The sequence below is a fragment of the Biomphalaria glabrata genome, chromosome 7 (assembly GCF_947242115.1).
Source record: "Biomphalaria glabrata chromosome 7, xgBioGlab47.1, whole genome shotgun sequence".
Classification (NCBI taxonomy): Eukaryota; Metazoa; Mollusca; class Gastropoda; family Planorbidae; genus Biomphalaria; species Biomphalaria glabrata.
In genome coordinates, this window is record NC_074717.1 from 10,832,456 (window position 1) to 10,853,506 (window position 21,051).

Sequence of the window (21,051 nt, forward strand, 5' to 3'; positions counted from 1 at the left end):
GTTGTTTAATTCCTGTTATATATATAGCCTTTCAAATTTTTTTTTAAAAAAAAAAGGAGACAAAAGCCCTCCTTTCTCTAATGTTTTATTGATCACGTTTAAAGAGTTTTAAATTGACTGAAATCTGTTTAGTGCAATTAGCGATTCTCACCTGTTACACGCACAAAACATATTAGCATAAAGTAACACTGCACTCATACTTAATCTTATAACTTACTATATGTTTTCTTTCAAATTTTTAAAATAATGTTTCTTTTTATTTATAGTCTCTTTATTTTTGTGTGTGTATGTGTGATCCTCTAGTATTATTTTTTTACAAGCTTATATCAACTCTTTCTGTCTGTCTGTCTGGTAAAAATTTTGTACACGTTTTTTCTCCCACATCCGATCTCGGACCAAGCTAAACTTTTGCACAATTATTTCTTTTACCTGACAAAATAAGAATCAGTTTAAAAAATCAGCTGATGTGGTGGTTTGAGTTGAGTTAGTCCCCATTAAACTCAGCAGAGAGAAATAGGACGCCGCTTTTAAGTCTGAAAATAACAAGAGATACTATATAAACTTCTATTTCTAGAAGCGCTTCGAAGGCACATTGGTTAGTGTGTTGGCTTGAGAAGACTTGAGCCCTCGAATTTGAATTTAGATTCCATAAAAATCTGTCACTGGCAATGTCTGAAGCCTCTTCCCACCTGCACTGAGAACCTCTATGAAAGTGTGGCGCCAAGTTGTACTAGGATGTTCCTGTTTGCGCTTTCCTTGTAATGGCCTCCATGTCATGCAACTCTTATTATGCGTAATTCATTTTGTCGGAGAACATGTCCCTCAAACCTCATGCGACGTTCTGTCACAACCTTACCAAGGGGTCGACTCCCAGTTCGGCATAGCATTTCTTTGATTTAGACCCGATCTCTATAAATGACTTTTAAAATCCGTCTTAGCCATCTTTGTTGAGCCACATTTAGTCTTTTTCAATTTCGGAAGATGACTATTCACTTCACTTTATTAATGGAGTCCAGCCACTGGTAGATATTTTGTAACCTCTCTTGGCTACGCTCTTGGAATTAGGTGACTGTAGTTTGCTTTAGATTTTATATCTAAAAGTGAAGTTTTATCGGCAAAATCATCTGTTGTGGGGTTTTAAACTAAAAAATCTCTGGAGTTTTTTTTAACAAATTCAAAACCCCATTTAGCTACGCTCATAGAATTTGGTGAGTGTAGTTTGTTTTAGATTAATATCAAAGAGAGAGGTTTTCAACCTCAAAACTCTCTGTAGGGGGATTTAAAACTCAAAACCTTCTGGAGGAGTTTTAAACTTTAAAAAAAAAAGCTATCTGGAGGAGGGGGGTTTAAACTCAAAACCCCCATTGGCTTGGCTACGCTTAGTGTGTAATTTACTTTTTTTTTAATCGAAGAGGTATTTTTTAGCATCAAACCCCGCTGAAGGTGGGTTTAAACTTAAAACCCCCTTTTGCTACGCTCATAGCATTTTTAGTGTGTAATTTGCTTATTTTTTATATTGAAGAGGTATTTTTTAGCTTCAAACCCCACTGGAGGGGGGGGGGTTTAAACTCAAAGCCCCTTTGGTTACACTCATAGAATTTTTAAAACCCTAACTGAAGGGGGGTTTAAATTCAAAACCCTTTTGGCTACGCTCATAGAATTTTGAGTGTGTAATTTGCTTTTTATATATTGAAGAGAGGGTTTTATCGTAAATTTCGGAGGGGGGTTTAAAATCAAAATCTTCCTTAGCAGTGCTTTTGGAATTTGGGGATTGTGGTTTGAATTTTGTTTTGTTTTGATTTTAAACTCAAAAACATCTGGAGGGGTTTTAAACTAAAAAAAAAGCCATCTGGAGGAGGAGGTTTAAACTCAAAACTACCCTTTGGGTTTGCTAAGTTCCAAGAATTTTAGTGTGTAATTTACACTTTTTTATATTAAAGAGGTATTTTTTAGCATCAAACCCAGATGAAGGGGGGGGGGGGGGTTAACTCAAAACCCTCTTTGGCTACACTCATAGAATTGTAAGTGTGTAATTTGCTTTCGTTTATATTGAAGAGGTATTTATCTTATCTTATATAATACAGACGTTACTTCAAAAAAGAAGATGATTACGTCCTACGCGTCATACATTTAGTCATGCATATTAACCATAGGCGTAGCCAGGATTTTTTTCGTGGGGGGGGGGGGGGGAAATTATATATATGTGTATGTGTGTGTGTGTTTAACATAATTAATCTTTATTACATTCTGAACCTTTTGGAAGACGCTTATTGTGCCCTAGAATAGGTTCTTCCTGGAATTAGTGGAAGACTCGTAGACTCCCCACCCTTGCTACAAGGGGGTCTGGGGGAGCTCGCAGCGCTCCCCCAGCGCGGGGCTCGCCGCCGAGCACTATTTCTGGTATTGAAAGCCAACAAAATGCATATTCTGAGGTATCTACAGTGCATTATCTTGCTATTAAAAAGTTTTATTTCAAAAACCTAATATGCTATTCTCACTGACTTAGACCTTCTCGTGCCGTTCGGCGCATTTTCCGGCAAGCTGTTTCCGCAACTCTTATTATGCGTAATTCATTTTGTCGGAGAACATGTCCCGCAAAACTTCATGCGACGCTCTGTCACAACCTTACTAAGGGTTCGACCCCCAGTTCGGCATATGATTTCTTTGATTTAGACCCGATCTCTATAACTGACTCCTAAAATCTGTCTTAGCCATCTTTGTTGAGCCACATTTAGTGTTTTTCAATTTCGGCAGATGACTATTCAAACTTTATTAATGGAGCCCAGCCACTTGTAGAAATTTGTAACCTCTCTTGACTACGCTCTTGGAATTACATGCCTGTATTTCGCTTTAGATTTTATATCGAAAAGGAAAGTTTTATCGTCAAAATCATCTATTGAGGGGTTTTAAACTAAAAAAATCTCTGGAGTTTGTTTTTTTTATTTTCCAAACCCCATTTAGCTAGAATTTGGTGACTGTAGTTTGCTTTAAAATAATATTGAAGAGAGATATTTTCAACTCAAAACGCTCTGTAGGGGAATTTTAAACTCAAAACCATCTGAAGGGGTTTTAACTTTTTAAAAAAGCCCTTTGGAGGAGGGGGATTTAAACTCAAAACCCCTCATTAGCTTAGCTACGCTTAAAGAATTTTAGTGTGTAATTTGTTTTTTTTATATAGAAGAGGTATTTTTTAGCATCAAAACCCTTTAAAGGGGGATTTAAACTCAAACCCCCCTTTGGCTACGCTCATAACATTTTGAGTGCGTAATTTGCTTTTTTTTTAATATTGAAGAGGTATTTTTCAGCTTCAAACCCCGCTGGTAGGGGGTTTTAAACTCAAAACCCCTTAGGCTACGCTCATAGAGTTTACAGTGTATAATTTGCTTTTTTTATATTGAAGAGGTACTTTTTAGCTTCAAATCCCAACTGGAGGGGGTGGGGGTTAAACTCAAAACCCCTTTGGCTACGCTCATAGAATTTTGAGTGTGTAATTTGCTTTTTTTTATATTGAGAGGGGGTTTATCGTAATTTTTGGAGGCGGTTTTAAAGTCAAAATCTTTCTTAGCTGTTTTCTTGGAATTTGGGGATTGTCGTTTGCATTTTTTAAAGTTTTGTTTATAGAAGAGGGGGATTTAACTGCAAAACCCCTGGTAGGGGGTTTTAAACTCAAAACCCCCTGGTAGACTGATTTTTATCTCAAAACCCCCTGATATTTATTTTTGACTCAAAACCCTCTGGTAGGGGGTTTTAAACTCAAAACCCCCTGGTAAAGGTTTTTTAACTCAAAACCCCCACGGCTGTGCTGTGGTAAGTGATGATTTAGTATTAAAATCTTACCTATAATAAACAAAATGAAAGCAAAAAATCAGTCACTGAATTCCGTCCCCCCCCCCTTGCGGGGGGAATTTCATTTCTAAATTTAGTGATTTTACTAACGGTGTTACTCTAGTCAAATGTGAATATTCGTTTGTTATGAATCTCACTGCTCTATTTTGTGTCTGTTCCAGTTTCTTTATGTTTTCTTGAGTTGAGGGGTCCCAAAAGGAGGATGCATATTTTATTATTGGCCTAACCAAGGTTAAATAACATTTTAGTTTTATGTTCTTATTTGATTTATAGAAATTTCTTTCAATAAACCCTAATGCTTTGTTTGATTTTTTTTTTTTTTAGTTTCATCATTATGTGGATTACATGACAGTGTTTCATTTATTATAACAACTAGATATTTTGCGTTTTTAGTTTGTGTTACTGGTTTGCCATGAATAAGATAAGTGGAGTTAATTTGTTTTAGTTTTTTTGTTACTCTTAACAACTGATATTTTTCTGGGTGGAAAGACATGCTCCAATTTGATTCCCATTTCTGTAATTCATCTAATTCTCTTTGTAAAATATCTGTGTCTTGTGTTGTTTTTATTGTTCTATATATTATGCAATCGTTTGCAAATAATCTGACTTTTGTTCCTGAGGGTAATGCAATTTGGTAAATCATTTATGTAAATTAAAAATAGTAGTGGACCTAAGACTGTTAATTGAGGTACACCTAAGTTTACTGTTATCGGTGTTGATTTAGAGCCATTTATTATTACAGTTTGTTCTCTCCCTATCAGAAAATCTTTAATCCACTGATGCAATGGACCATTAATGCCGAAATATTTTATTTTTTTAAGCAAACTATGGTGGTGAACTTTGTCAAAAGCCTTGGAAAAATCTAGTAAGATTGCATCTTTTTGTACACTATTATCTAAACCTTTTGAAAAGTCATCAATTAGTCCTATTAGTTGTGTTTCACGTGATTTATATTTCCTAAAGCCATGTTGGTTTGGGGTGAGGACATTATGTTTTTCTAAGTGGTTTATGATGTTGCCACATATTATGTGTTCTAGGATTTTACATGTGATGCTGGTAAGTGATACTGGTCTGTAGTTTCCTGGGTCAGATTTTTCTCCTTTTTTAAATAGGGGGGTGACATTAGCTTCTTTCCAGTCCTTAGGTACTCTGCCCTGGTTAAGCAATGCCTGAAAGAGTATTTTGAACACTGGGGCTAGCTCATTGCTTAGTTCTTTGAGTAATGTAGCTGGAATACCATCAGGTCCAGATGCCTTATTTGGTTTGGTGTTGGCTAATAGTTTTTGGATTCCATTTTCTTGTACTACTATATCTTCTATGTTGTCTACTTGGTTCAAATTCAGTAATATGTCTTTGTCTCCTAGGGCTGAGAATGCTGATGCAAAGTATTTGTTTAGGGTGTTTGCTTTAGTTTCATTATCATTATGTACTATGTTATGTTCATCTTTTAATGGCGTTATGCCTGTTGTTTCCATTTTCATAGACTTAATGTATGACCATAGGTTTTTGTTGTTATCTTTAGATATTACATTGTTTATGTATTCACTCTGCAGCTGTCGGCTTACTTTTTGGGTTAGGTGTTTAATTTTTATATACTTTTTGTAAACTCATTCTGTCTTAGTTTCTTTAAATTTTCTATATAGGTTTTCCTTCTGTTTACAAAGCTTCTTTAGTCTATTATTAAACCAGCATTTATTTATTTTGTTTAGTCTATTTAGTTGGTATATGATTTTCTATAATGCTTTTAAGATGGTTTTTAATGAAATTCCATAGGTCATCGACTGGTTGGTTAATGTCTTTTTTTTTTAATAAGAATGTTTGTTGAAAGGGGGTTTAAACTCAAAACCCCTTTGGCTATGTTCATAGCATTTTCATTGTGTAATTTGCTTTTTTATATTGAAGAGGGGGTTTTATAGTAAATTTCGGAGGGGTTTTAAAATCAAAATCTTCCTTGGCTATGCTCTAGGAATTTGGGGATTGTCGTTTGCATTATTTTTTTTTGTTTTGTTTTATAGAGGAGGGGTGTTTAACTGCCAAACCCCCTGGTAGGGGTTTTAAACTCAAAACCCCCTTGGCTGCGATTGGCCAAGTGATGGTTCAGTATTGAACTCTCACCTAAAATGAACAAAATCAAAGCAAACGATCAGTCAAAAATCCGTCTCCCCCCCCCCCTTCCGATTTCATTTGGAACCTCCCCCCCCCCTGGCTACGCCCTTGGTGCATCCTCTGTTTGGGACCCTTCAACTCAAGAAAACATTAAGAAACTGGAACAGACACAAAATAGAGCAGTGAGATTCATAACAAACGAATATATTTACATTTGACTAGAGTAACACCTTTAGTAAAATCACTAAATTTAGAAAGCCTTGGGTCGACTAGTTTGTCTATATTTAGTTAGCCAGCATTAATTTTGAAGACATTTTTTGTTTTGTTTCAGTGCACCTCTAGTTTCTACTTTTCTCTCTACGCCTCCCCCCACCTTTTGATCCCCAGCGCCCTTTGCAATCCCCATTGTGACTAGCACCCCTACCGCCCCTTTGGCTCCCAGAACCCCTTCTCCAATTTCACGAAATCGCCCCACCCCCCAGCTAGCGCCACCGTTGAAGACCACTTGTTTAGTCCATCATGTGTTTTTTGATTGACAGGTGACCACAAGTCAAATTCGATGGACGTAGGCTTAAAGTCTGCATACTGACACTCTCTAGAGGTCACACCTTACAAGGGAACTGAGTTTATTTACTTGGTAGTTAATCTTAGTTAGGCGGCTGGACTTCAAGTCACACCTCTACACGGGTAATAGGGTAACGAGTTTGCTTATTTGGAAAAGAATCTAAGTTACGGGGCTTGACTACAAGCCACACCTCTATTCGGGTGGCGAGTTTGCTTACTTGCAGATAGATCTCAATTAGGAGGCTGGACTAAAGAGCACACACCTACACAATGACCTTTTACTACACAGAACACAAATCGCAAGATTTCATAGCGCAGTAAGCCAGTAACGAATTATGTTGGAGTTAAAAAATACAAGGCTCATATTTGTTTATATTCACTTTATATTAGCGTAAAAGACAATGACCAGAGCTATCTTTAAAGGGAGAGCTAAACACCCCGTGCTCCTTATTTTATTTGTTTAGTCCTTGACACAGAATTTATTGAAAGACACCACAATAAAATAAAACAAACATGTGGGTGTGTATTTTTGCCTTGTATCAAAACCTTTAGAAAGAAACCTATTTTCATTGTTTTAAATTCTGTTGACTTATTATATAACGATAAACCCTACAGTAAAGTTTAAAATCACATAAAAGAAATTGATTAAAGTCATCACTTATATCTAGCAACTAATGAAACAAAAAATGCTGGAGTGTTCAGAAACACATGACCTCTGTAGCTACGTGTACGGGTATAATAGATCTACATGCTTGACTAACCAAGCCAATGTGTTATTTTCTTGCCTGACCACTCAACACTATTGCGTATGCCCAAGGAGAAACAAGGTTACAAAGACAGTTTGTGTGGAAACACTAATTCTAAATCGGCCCCCCAGGCAGGTTTCAATATTTTCAGAAAGAATATCAGAATGAAATTCATTCAAATGAGTATAGAAAGAAGGTTGACCGATCTTATGTGGTGCCCCAACGGTCCAGCAGAAAAAGGGATAGGTGAAAGTGAAGTTAGATGTGAACCTGGCCTAACTGATATCATATAATGATTTTCTCATTGATCTCATTGTTTTGTTAAGAGTCAATCTCTAATTCAAAGCCTCAAGAAAAAAATCCCATTTAAAAAATCATGTAGTTTGGAGTTCTATGAGTTGAAGTGGCGCTGCAGTTCACGCGACAGTATATAAAAACTACTTAATAATTGTTGTTTTAAATTATGTTTCACATATATGTATATAAAAAAAAGTGATTTTGTGTGTGTGTGTGTCAATGTAGTAGTTAATTTGACAGAACGTACTTAACTTAGCAATACATTTGTAAAAAAAAAAAAAAAAAAATTTTTTGACAAACAAAATTAAAACCGTTTGCATAAATGTGTCAAAAAAATATGGTAAATGGCATCTCCCTTACTAAATAGCCTCCCGTGTTAGTTACTATTAATAGTGAATAGTTGTAAATATGGTGTATTTTTATGAAAAAAAAACAAACTGCTTGCATAGTTGCTTTTAAAAACTAATTTTTTCACTTTCAGAAAAGAAAAAATTAGCCGTTGCATCAGAACTTTAAATGGTCTAAAATATCATGTCGGATTTTCACTCTTTTCTAGTTTACGAGATCTAAACGGGACGGACGGACAGACCACACAAAACTAATAGCGTCTTTTCCCTTTCGGGGCCGCTAAAAAGATGTGAACGCGATACTTAATCAGAATGAAAAATGACAGCCATGGAGACATCAGGACAGTTTTAAGTTAAGCTTTATGCCTCTTTAGAACTGAAATATTTATGCTGATCATTATTCTACAAACTTACCAATTATATAATAGAACATATGCATGCATTCTCATGATTATTGACACTGAACACAAACAAAATATTACTTTTAAAAAAATTCCCTCAGTTTTTAATATTGAAACATTCATGAACAATATCACACACAAAATTAGAAATGTTAAAAACTAAATGTAAGTTTTGTGGATTATTTAGGACATAACATTGGACTTTAAATTAAACATTATCTAGTAGTATTTATATGTCTTGTTTCGCAATTATTATCTTGTGCCTTTGAATAGTGGTGAATGTGAATTAAAAGACAAATTGAAATTGAGGCACCAATATTGAACATACCCTTTTCTCACAATCAATCCATCAGATCAAGTTTACATCAAAGCTCCAGATAAATGAAACCATTATTTATATAAGAAAACAAGATAAACATAAATAGTATCAGTCAAGAAATAAAAAAAAACATAATTATTTAACACTGACACTAAAACTTTTTGTATTTTTAGTGTGTACATATCATACAAAAGCCTAAGTGTACAAGGTGCTCAGAGCATGAAATGGCCACAGCTGATAAGAGCATAGTGTCTATTCAAGAAACCCTCATGATGATTGTAAAACTAAAGAATGTCTTTTGCGCTCATTCATACCAAGGCCTTCAATGTATTCTATGAATGAAGTGAGTAACCGTTATTCAACTACAAAGACACTGACCTACATATCTTTACCTAATCATGCATTCATCTTTTAATATGCTAACAAGATTTGTTGGTTATTTATTTTTGCAAAGAAAAGAAAAATTTGATGAAAAAAAAATCAAAAACAGTTTTAAAAATTGTTCTATATTAAGCAGTAGAAATGAACAACTGGAAAACAATGGCAGTTAAGCAAACCTGGCAGCAGAATATTGGTGTCAGGAGAGAGAGATAACAAAGTTATGCATGATACAATAATGCAAGGAACTTCAGACGAAATAGTTTGCCCAATCCTTATATTAACAACGTTACTACAAGTATAGTGAGACAAATAGTCTACTAAACTAACAAATGACAACAGTCATCCTGTTACTTCCAAGCAAAAGTCATGTTTCAATTGAAATGTTAAAAAAAAACACTGAATTTTTGTAATCTTCCTAAAATTATAAACTTAATAAGAAACATCTTGAAAGCATGTTGTATGGTCCCACATAAATTGTCATGAAACAATTATAATATTATTTGAAACCTCTCAATTTTTGAGCAACTTTTTTCAAAGAAATTTGCAGTAATTTAGATCCACATTTTAAAAATAAAAAAGGAAAAGAGGAACAGATAGTAAAAGCATATAAAAACACATTTATATGAAATATGTGATACATTATTAAGATATAAATTTAAAATTTAGTGTCTAAGGTTATAGAGATTCTTGCATTTGATTCAACAAATAACTGAACCAAAAATACATTAATATATTAGTTTTAAAAAGAGGAGAGGAATTTTTAAAAAATAGTACAGAGAAAACAAAGCTAAAGAAAAACAAAAGAAACAATATAAAAGCTTAGATGAAAAAAAAAGGAAGAAATAAAAAAAGTGAAGTAAAATAAAAATGATTTGAAAAAGAAATGATTCCATGTCAGCAATAACTTCCCTGTTCATTTCTCAGCGTCATTTAAAAACAAATCAGGTAGAAAGTGCACACCACACAGCCATCTTTTCCCAATGTGATTCATTAAAATAAGTTCATCCCCTTCAACAATAGATTACAATTATTTGAAATAATGTACAAGATTTAACAAATATAAATTTCATTTCCAAGGAATGAAACAACACAACCTCATCTAAAGCCCAAAAGTAATGAAAGAAAAAATTGTCTCATAAAAATATTATAAACCAATGAAGTGGGTTGAAATGCATTTTATTAAAATTAAATAAAAATATAAAATAGTAATTTGTTCTTCAGAGTTTTTACAATACAACCTCTACAAATTTGTGTGTATTTATTTCAATTTATCAAGACATAACTATTTCTATTGGATTTGACTTTTTTTTCCCCTAAGCACAAGATCTTTTCTATTGAATTGAAACACAATTTATATTAAAAGTGTAGATAGTTAAATGTTTTGTCAAGAGATAACTATCCTTAAACTTTTGTATTATTATTTTAGTAATTCAATGCATGAATGGATATAGCATTTTTCAAGATTTCTTTTAAGAGGAAGTGATATATTTAACGTTTTTTCCTTTGAAACAAACTCAATGAATCTAAAACACTAACTTGAATGATGTCAAACCATTGAAGATTGGAAGCAATTAAATTAACGTTTATCACAAAGAGGTTTCAGTGAACAAAAAAAAAAACAAGAAATTATAAAAAATTGTACAATAGAAACAATTTGCATAATTATTGTCGTTGGCCTCTCTATTAATGTGCATTAAAAACATTATTTTGTATGAAAGTTGAATCACATTAATTTTAATTTCATTCATCAAAAATTTCTACCCTTCCCACTCCTTTTTGTTTTATAGAATACATTGTATAAATCTTTATATTATTGGATGAGTGAGATAAAAACAATATTTATTGGGCATAAATTACAAAACTGAAGCTTAAGATAAACATTGAAAATTTAATTTAAAATATAGAACTTTAAAATTTTATGGAACAATGTAGTAAATGGATCAGGAACAAATATCAAACAGTGAATGCAAATATGAAAGATTTAAATATCAGCAGTTAATTCTAAAATTTAATGACATGTCTTGTTCTCAAGCAATGGGATTACTTTTCATAAGTACTAAATCAGCTTCCACCATTTCTTTCACTAAAGCCTAAAGATAAAAAAATAAATAAAACAATCCCAATGTTAAGAGCAGAATAATGAATTGCATCAGAAAATATAACAGTATAATGAATCTTTAGTATCAAAGATAATATAACAGTATAACAGATTTGAAAGAATTAAACCCTATTAATATAGGAACATCAAGTAGAAAGATAATCCTCAGTTATGGCTGAGCTAGTGGAATAACTTACAATATAACAAAAAAGCTGTTATGTCATACTCTTATCTTAGTTGAGGTCTTTATTACCTACCCATAAAGGTGCTTTACTCTTAGTTATTTCTTTTCAATAATCACTCATAGTGATTTATTTTGCACTGTCCCTCTTCAATTTATATGTACCCTCCCCTCTAAAGCATTTTAAAGTACTACTGTTAGTGTCCCTGATACCCTGCAGAAGGAGAATGTTCTCAACATGTTCATTGGAATTTAAAATGCATTAAAATGTCTAGATATTGAAATACTCACATCAAAATCATATTCTTTCTCCCATTTTAGTTTCTCGTGAGCTTTGGTTGGGTTGCCTAGCAACAATTCCTATTGATAAAAAACAGGAATATTTAAAAGTGTCCACATATTTCATATATGATTACTTGATTCATTTAAACAGGCTAATAAGGTCAATTGTTATTTAATCTAACATTATATCAACACTCCTGTATGATGCAATGTTGAGTTCTTTTTACTAATCTTTTAGGCAGTTATAGTAGATAATCTATTCTATAACTAATAAAATCTCATAAGACATTTACATTGTATGGTGTACATTAAGAAGCATGTATATTTCGACTAAGTTTTTACCAAATTTACAATATTAGTGATTTATTGGACCAGAAATGGCATTACATTTTAATTCTTTAAGAAGGTGAAGTTTTGAAAAGTTTCAAAATGATATTTTAGAACAGTATTTCTCAAACTTTTATGTAGGTGCTTTTCTTCAAGACAAAAAAAATAAAATAGTTTCTAGGTTCCCACAGGGGCTTCTGGGAGGGTTTTAAGAATGTAATGAAAAAGACAAGAGTTGTGAAGATAATCTGAACATATATTTTTGGTTGTATTTTTCATAAATATTTACAATATATTTAGAATCCAATTTAGGTATTGAATGTTCAGCTAGTCTGTTAAGTCTTTTTTTTTTAATAATTAATTTTTAAATGTTTTGTATAATCAATTAGTTTTTTTTTAATCAGATAGTATTGAAGTAGCAGTAGATTCCCCCCCTCTATCCAGTAAGGGGGTCAGTCAGGAGCATTTCAATCACTGACACAAGAAAGTCGAGAAGAAGCATGGCTGAGATGTTTCAAGTGTTTTCTAAAAGTTTTGAGTCAATATTGTTGCAGATACCTCTCAAGTAAATGGTAGACATTTTAAAAGGTTCTTATTAGAAGATGAAATGACATGTCCTTACAATATTTCAATTTTTGAAACATTGATTACAGTGTCATTTTACTTTGTTAATACCAATGTGGATTGATAACCACAGTGCAACTGCACAATGAAAATACAACATGAAAATAAAATAAAATGACAACCTTTGACACTTCCCTTTGCCAGGACATTCTGCACCATAGCCCCACAGTTTGAGAAACACTTTGAGCATAAAGTTAATCTAGGTTATTTATTAGGTTAAACAAATGTTCAATAGGTATCAAAAATTGTTCAGGAAAAATACAACAATCATTGAGGAAGAACAACACTTATTTCCCTTATCATTTTGGATATTGATACTATGGTCTAGATCTTGCACATTGGTGCCAAGGTCAATGATTTCCTTCTCTGCAATTCTACACAATTAGATAAGTCTTAACACTAACGCTAACTTGTAAACATGTTCATTTTCTATCCAGCAACAGCATATTTAAAAAAAAAAAATACTAGCACATTGTTTCTCAAGTTGTTGTAAACCAGGGATTCATTCTAAAATTATTTTGGATACTTATAAATAAACTACATATTTTCTGTTAGAAAAATGCTTATTGATACTTATAAATAAGTTTTATGAAACAATCTTTGCTTCATAGCTTTAAAGTTTTCTAGGAAATTAAATTTTGTCAATTAGTTATATTATATTTTTCTTTAACTATTTTTAACACTATGTAGCTGGATGTCAATTTTTTTTCTTTTAATGTGTAAAATGTTTCCCATTTCATAGCACAAAAGGATCACATTTTAGATGTGAAAAATAATCCTATGGCTATTAGAGAGGAAAACCTTGTCATAGCATCTTACCACTTCTGTAGGTCTGTAAAACTTGGGATTGATGCTGACAATGACGTCCCCTGTATCTTTGTCTTTACCAACCTCATTCACACCTGAACCTTCCCACCTGCAGACAAATGATTTTTGATATACAATTAAGCAACTGGGTATTGATATTGAATTTTCAATTAAAATTTAAAAATAGGACATGGTTTATTGCTATTTGCAAAGAAAGGATTTGAGCTTCTTAAGCCCTCACTCAAATGAAGTTTGATGATGATGATTGTTACCTACTTAAGAATAGTCAGGAGGCATGGTGGCTGAGTGGTAAAGTGCTTGGCTTCTGAACTGGGGGTACCGAGTTTGAATCTTGGTGAAGACTGGGATTTTTAATTTCAAGATCTTTGGGCACTTCCACACAGCTCTAATGGGTACCTAACACTAGTTGGGGAAAAGTAAAGGAAGTTGGTCATTGTGTTGGCCACATGACACCTTCATTAATCAGGGGTCACAGAAACAGATGACCTTTACATCATCTGCCCTTTAGATTGCAGGGTTTGAAAAGGGAACTTTACTTTAAAAAATAGTCAACAAGTTCAATAACTATATAAGTTGGTAATTTCTTTTGAATACAATATTAGGGTCTTTTTTTTAAAAAACTTCCAGCAGCAAGACTCATATATTGCATTCCACTGTTCAGCAAGCTAACAGCTATTAACCACTTACACTATAGTTTTCCCCACCACAGCAAAGGCTTTCTCCACAAACTCTCTGACACTGTGAGTTTCACCTGTTGCTACAACAAAGTCTTCTGGAGTGTCGGCTTGTAGCATCAACCACATGGCCTGTTATTACAAATATCATAGTTTTATAATTGAGGAAACATAACAACTTTACATTAAATATTGTTGAAATTATTTGGCAGGTAAAGCTAATGTAAGGAATGATGATGATTAAAAAGTTGATATGCACTAAAAGGTCATAATTTAAACATTGTCTATCATCTAAAAAAAAAGCCTTACCTTGACATAATCTTTTGCATGACCCCAATCTCTCTTGGCATTTAGGTTACCTAGCTGAAGCTCTTTCTGCTGACCCAAAATAATTTTGGCCACGGCCCTTGTTATTTTACGTGTAACGAAGGTTTCTCCTAAAACCAAAACAGACAGACATGATTATTTAAAAAATTTAAACCACAGACTTTATGAATGATGTGGAGGCCCTTACATCTGTGGGTTTCAAAATTTATCATAATCCATGAGTTTAATGGTTCTTAAGTACTGCAGAATTGACTTTATTGCATACTATGATCTGTTTGCGAACATCTAACCACTTCAACAGATTTAAAGGGTGAAAAGGATAATTAGAGTAGAGTGAACAAACAAAATATTCTATTGGAACACCACAGCAGAAAACTGTTTATAGAAGGTCATCATCATCATCATCAAACTCCATTTGAGAGGCTCAAATCCTCTCTTGCAAAAGCCCTGGGCAGAAACCCTGCAGTATTGTGTAGTGCACACATGTCACCATACAGGTCAAGAATTTTTGGTTTCCCAGACCTGTCGAGACGGAGATCAGCAAGTCTAGGGCAGTCAAAAAGAATATGAGGCATGGTTTCCTCTTCTTCCCCGCAGCGGGGGCACCGTGAATAAAAATTTGGCCATAGCCGTGAGAAATATGAGCCAACAAGACAGTCACCTATTCTGCACTGTGCTATAATAGCTTGCTCAGGCCTGGGCAGCCTCCACCACGGGGAAGTGCGGTCAGGGCGCATCATGCGCTCCCAGACTCCACTGGCTTTTTGGGACTTGACCCAGCACTTTTCCATTTCTGTTTTTTGAATTATAGCCAGAGTATGGTGGAAACTTACAGCCTGTTCGGTGGGTGGAATTTGCCCTCCTTGGTGGGCCAAGGAGTCTGCAATAGTGTTGCCAGTCACACCTATGTGACTCGGTACCCACTGTGGCATCTATTTTCAACTGGACAATCTATGAGTTTTTTCACTAACATATCTATGTTTTGATTTACTTATCTATATATTTACAGGTTTGTTGGACATTTTTCTGTTTTATTTGTTTTTGTTCAAGAATATTCCACTTCTACATCTTCCATTAACTTTCTATATTGGATGCTTTTGGAAATCAAAGAGTTTCCCTTATTCTTTCCACCTCTTTCTGCCTCCTTTTGGATATTGTCTGCCTACCTATCATAAACAGTAATAAAACCAATCAAGCCAAACAAACAGTTCAACAATGAAAATATTTTAGATCATTCCTGATTGGTGTTGGCCCACTTCAGTTTTAAAATGACTATTGCTCATCTCATAAAGCATTTGTTTTTAAGCCGAGACATATTCTGGAGAAGTATCCTCACCCATATTCATCACTGCTAAACTGGCACTGCTAAAAGAGACAACCTTTTCAGTTTCTCTTGTTTTTCTTTGTTGGCTGAGATTATCACTACCTCTATATTCAAATCAGTACTGAAGATATATAATACTTATTTCTAGTGAGATGAACAGTGGATTGAAAAAAGACTCAATTAGATTGACAGCTTTACAGACAACCATCTCTAAGAAGCCAGATGAGCAAAACCACTTTTATTTTCGTTTTAAATGAAAGGCAGAAGTAAGTAAGAATTCATGGTCAATGTCACATGTCAATGTAATATATAACAGTCAACTTAATGAAAGAGCCCCAAATATCTGTTTTACAGATTTATCAAGCATATAATAACAGTAGTCTTCTACAACTTAAGACATCCAACCACTCCCCGATTTTGTCTCTCCCATCTGCCACTATGAACAACAATTGAAGCACTGTGTCAATACACACACTGTACTGTTTGCTTTCAACATTCTCTCCCTCAGGCTGTGTAACAAAAGTAACATGTGTTCTTCTTGTTGATATAAATCATTGACAACTGTTACAACAACTGTATTTCTCTATGTGATGAGAGGAGAGAGAGAGAGAGAGAGGAGAGAAAGAGAGAGAGAGAGGAGAGAATGGTCATTATGAAAGTGTTATTGGTTCCATATTAAAATATATATTAAAGTATACAAATACTATTATTTATTAGCATTCCCTTAATTGCTTCTACACATATTTCCAACTGGCTCAATGGAGTAATAGCAGTAGGTAGGCCTGATAACAAAGGTGGGGTATAGTAACATAATATTTGAAAAACAAAGAAAATGCTAAGTAACATTAACAAAAGGCAAAAGAATGAAAAGAATAACTTTTTTTTTGCCTTTCTTGACCAGCTCATTTAATGAGATGAAACCTATTCCAAATGTTAGCAATATTTGTTCTGTGCATACACGTTTGCATTACCTCATCAATAAAGTGGCTTTGTGCCCTGTAGCTTCAGCATATCATTCAGTGATTTAATTTATAATCATGTGTAATATAATATAAATGGCTTTCCATTGTTCCCAACGAAAGAATTCATCTAAGTGCTAAGTCCTAATTTAAAAATTTGCCTCCATGTATGAAAGTTTCAGATTGTCAATGAATCAACTAACACAGGTCAACAATCTTTATAATCAATATGTATAACATATTCAGATTTCTAGGATAAACAATATACATATCTAAGATAAGATAATTTTCATTGATCCAATCAAATGGAAATTCAGTTTGACTACAATTAAAAACCTCAACGTAACTACTGTACAATAACAATATAGATGCAAAAACGAACAGCATTCACACACAAAAACACATACACACTCATAAGCAGCGCTTTATAAATTAGACTTCTATGTACTTCTCGATGACGACAGATAATCTTGTAACACTCTCACCGAAAGTCAGATGAAGGAGTTTTTAAATCTTTCTGTTTTAGTCCTAATGGAAAGGAGACAACCACTTCGTTCAGATCTTATGTAACAGTGGTTTAATGGGTGCAGGTTATCTTTAAGAATCATGAGTGTTAATAATAATAATAATAATAATTTTATTTATAAAGCGCTGTTAACAAACAAAATGTAGGCTCAAGGCGCTGTAACAACATTACAAACAAAAACACGAGAGCTAAAATGACAGTTAATCTAAAAAAGTTTTAAACAGATAGGTCTTAATGTTCTTCTTAAAAGTGGTGTAGCATGTTGTCTGTCTGAGATCAATGGGGAGTGAGTTCCAAACCTTTGGTCCGTGAACTGAAAAAGCACGCAGACCGTAGCTTTTGAGGGAGAAACGTGGCACTACTAAAGCGTTGAGTCCATTGAGCGCAGGGCTCTCTGGGGGACATATGGAGTAATCAGTTCGCTAAGGTACAAGGGCATCTCATTGTTATATATACACTGATGAAAAAGTGTGGCGACCTTGTAATCGATTCTCGCTTTCACGGGAAGCCAATGGAGCGTGCACAAGAGCGTAGTAGCAGAATCTTGTCTAGTTTTTTAAGGACTATTCGAGCGGCGTTGTTCTGTATACGTTGCAGCTTGGCTATTTTGTCATCAGGTATACCTGCTAGCACGGCGTTGCAGTAGTCAAGGCGGGAGAGTATGAATGCCACAGTTAGCGTTTTTGTTGACTCCGTTGTTAAATATGGTCGGATCTGGCCTAATCTGCGCAGCTGCAGATAAAGACCTTTGCAGAGCTGACTTATGTGTGGGTCGAAAGATAGTGTTGAGTTGAAGAAAACTCCAAGATTCCGCACTACATGGACAAAAGGAAGTGTCACCACCTCAAAGTTGGTGCCATAGAGTAGAAACCCTAATTCTGTATTGTGTATGTTAATTCCATATTGTGAATCTTATTCACAACCCATGTTGCACTAAGGTGAACACTTTTGACCTTAGGTGAACCAGAGAGTTAAAGGCAGTCAGTCCACATAGAGATCTTGTAGCAAGTACTTGTATTGAGTCACTTAAGATATAAGCAGTAGAGTTAGATGTTTAAAGTAGTTGGTTATAGAATAAGTACTAAGTTGTGATATTCGTATATTACTGTTGGATTAATACTGACCATTCCTGGGTCGAATTGTATGGTGTATTCACTATGTGGTGTTATATTAAAACTTATTGTGTCTGCTACACCCAGCGTCATTTCATTATTCAGTGATTTGTAACAAGAACCCAATGTCACCACCACGCCTACATTGATTACCACAGCCACATTCATAACATATAAAATAAACCGGTGGCATTCTTGGTGTCAGAAGTGTCCAAAGTGCAAGTCATTTATTGTCAGAAAACGACATTTAATAGTGTCAGAAGTGTCAGCAAACAGCATTTATAGTGTCAGAAGTGTCAGCAAACGATATTTTATGATATCAGAAGTGTCAGATCTACTAACTTAAAGGATTTATGAGCACCAGAGGAACAAGTCAAGAATTTTTTTTCTATTGCTGTCAGAAGTATTTTAATACTACAGTTACTTACAGTAACATTTATACGGATATTTTTGAAGTTGGCAAGTGAACTATTTAGTTAACACATGAAAAAGTAACTCTAAAAAATATTTGTTTACACATGACGCCACTCAACGAGCAAGAAAGCTAAAACCTGATTATGACAGACTCTACTATTTTTCTCATTTGGTCGTTCAGCGACACATTCAACATTATAGAGATGACCTAGATCTACATTTATTGAGACCAGCACACAATTTTTCAAGTGAGATTCACGTGATCCAAGAGTGACATTATTATTATCTTCAGCTAGTCTAAAACTACTAACAGAAAACAGAGCTGAAATCGAAAGTTAACTGTGCCTACTATTTTAACTTTTACTTCAAGATTGAACTTTACATGAATTGCAACTAATCTAGAATTTATTAAATTTTTTTGACTACACACTTGGTATGTAGATCTACTACTACATGTCACATTGACCTGCCATGACACAGTTACCGTTAGCGAGCTATTTTTTCATCCGTGATGAACTGAACAATTTGAACTGTTCCTGTCTGAGGTGTATTTTCAACTTTTCCAGTTGACTACTGTCCTAAGTGTCATTTATCTGGAAGCCTGATTTATGTGGTTGTACTTTTTTTTTACACCAGTTGAGATAGCTTTAGGAGCACAGCATTGTTCAAAGCTACTTTTTAACATCCTAAGCGAAAGAGATCAAACATGATATGCTGAGACAACCTGGATACTACAGCCTGTGTGGGTGAAACTAGACAACCGTGATACTACAACCGGTGTGGGTGAAAATCTAGTACTACAAGTCATTCAAGTCATCGTTTGAAGACAGCTGATATATGGTCAGTCGAAGTAGCTGACATATTCAAGAATCATCTACATCGAGTGCTCGTCATAATTCTAATGACACACTCCTATTGTCGCTGTCTAACAGCACATTTAATAAGAGAGCGCTCTTACTCTTAGACCTCTCTTGTCGTCACTACCTAAGGTCATTTTAGTTATGTATATTTGTTTCAGCAACTGTACGAAACAGTGGATTACTTATGAACTGTACTATTCTACTGTGGATTTAACAAGTGGATTACTTATGAACTGTAACATTGTACTGTGGATTTAACAAGTGAATTACTTATGAACTGTACCATTGTGCTGTGGATTTAACAAGTGGATTACTTATGAACTGTACCGTTGTGCTGCGGATTTAACAAGTGGATTACTTATGAACTGTAACATTGTACTGTGGATTTAACAAGTGGATTACTTATGAACTGTACCGTTGTGCTGCGGATTTAGCAAGTGGATTACTTATGAACTGTACTGTGGACATATTTTATGTGGAGCATCACCGGAACTTTATGTACAAGTCAAGCATCAAGTGAATATTTAAGGGAAGTAACTTTAATTACCCTTAGTATTATCAGTATTGATTAGTTCTCTTGAACTACACCACAATTTTTTTCATTGTTTACATTTGTATTTATATATACATTTGACTTTAGGGACTAAATTTAATTATCTATTGAGTCTGAGCATTTATATTTTTTTCAAGTAAGCATCCAGGTATTGGTAGGGACTCTTTAGATAAAGTAAATACTTGATCGTATAGCTGTATTAGTTAAGTTTGTATTTCGTCAAGTATCTATCATATTGTTAAACTCTTGTATTGATATTGTCTTGTTTACATTTGTTGAATTTCTTTTTGCGTCATTATTACTCATTGTAATTCTTTTGTCTACTATTTCTACTATCTTGTAATGTCTCTTTAAAGCAGACTGTTTAGTATCTATAGTGTATTTATGTTTGTCTAATTACTTATTAATATATATATTTATTTTACTTCTTAGTTCAACCTATTTTTTATTATTATCAACACTACACTACACACTTGATACACTATGGGATATATTTTGATTTGAGATTGTGACAAGATTGATTGTATATAATATATACTTTGAGCACATTGAACTATTTTGATACTATTGATACATTGATCACTATTTATCAGACTAATAAGGCTCACATAATTGTGAATTATTTGTTGCAATAAATTTTTACATTGCAAGTGGAGATACTAAAAATACATAATCACATAATTGATCAGTAAAGTATTACATTACGAACTAGACAAAGTACCAAGAATAACTTAAGATACCTCATAACCTCAATTGTTTCGCACAAAATATATATCTACTATTACCTGCAATTACTATTTGAGCTATAATAATTATTTATCGTACAATATTCATTTACAACTACCTAGTGTACACATATCTATTAATTAACTATATTACTAATTTGAATCTTTGAAAATGGCTGAGTATGAGAAACTAATAGAGATAGTGGATAAACTAAAGTTAAAAGAAGATG

General features: G+C 33.8%; 1 protein-coding gene across 2 annotated transcripts in view; it reads right to left on the bottom strand.

The window, feature by feature from the left end:
- Positions 1-8,384: 8,384 nt before the first annotated feature.
- LOC106056897 (GDP-mannose 4,6 dehydratase-like) overlaps positions 8,385-21,051 on the bottom strand; it is a 39,833-nt gene continuing 27,166 nt past the window's right edge. For both annotated transcript variants that reach the window (XM_013213812.2, XM_013213811.2), the window contains 5 exons: positions 14,331-14,458; positions 14,035-14,153; positions 13,339-13,435; positions 11,578-11,646; positions 8,385-11,097 (listed from right to left, as the gene is read on the bottom strand). In XM_013213812.2, coding sequence (XP_013069266.2) covers positions 11,035-11,097; positions 11,578-11,646; positions 13,339-13,435; positions 14,035-14,153; positions 14,331-14,458 — 476 coding nt within the window. In that variant the 3' untranslated portion in view covers positions 8,385-11,034. The remainder of the gene's footprint in view (positions 11,098-11,577; positions 11,647-13,338; positions 13,436-14,034; positions 14,154-14,330; positions 14,459-21,051) is intronic.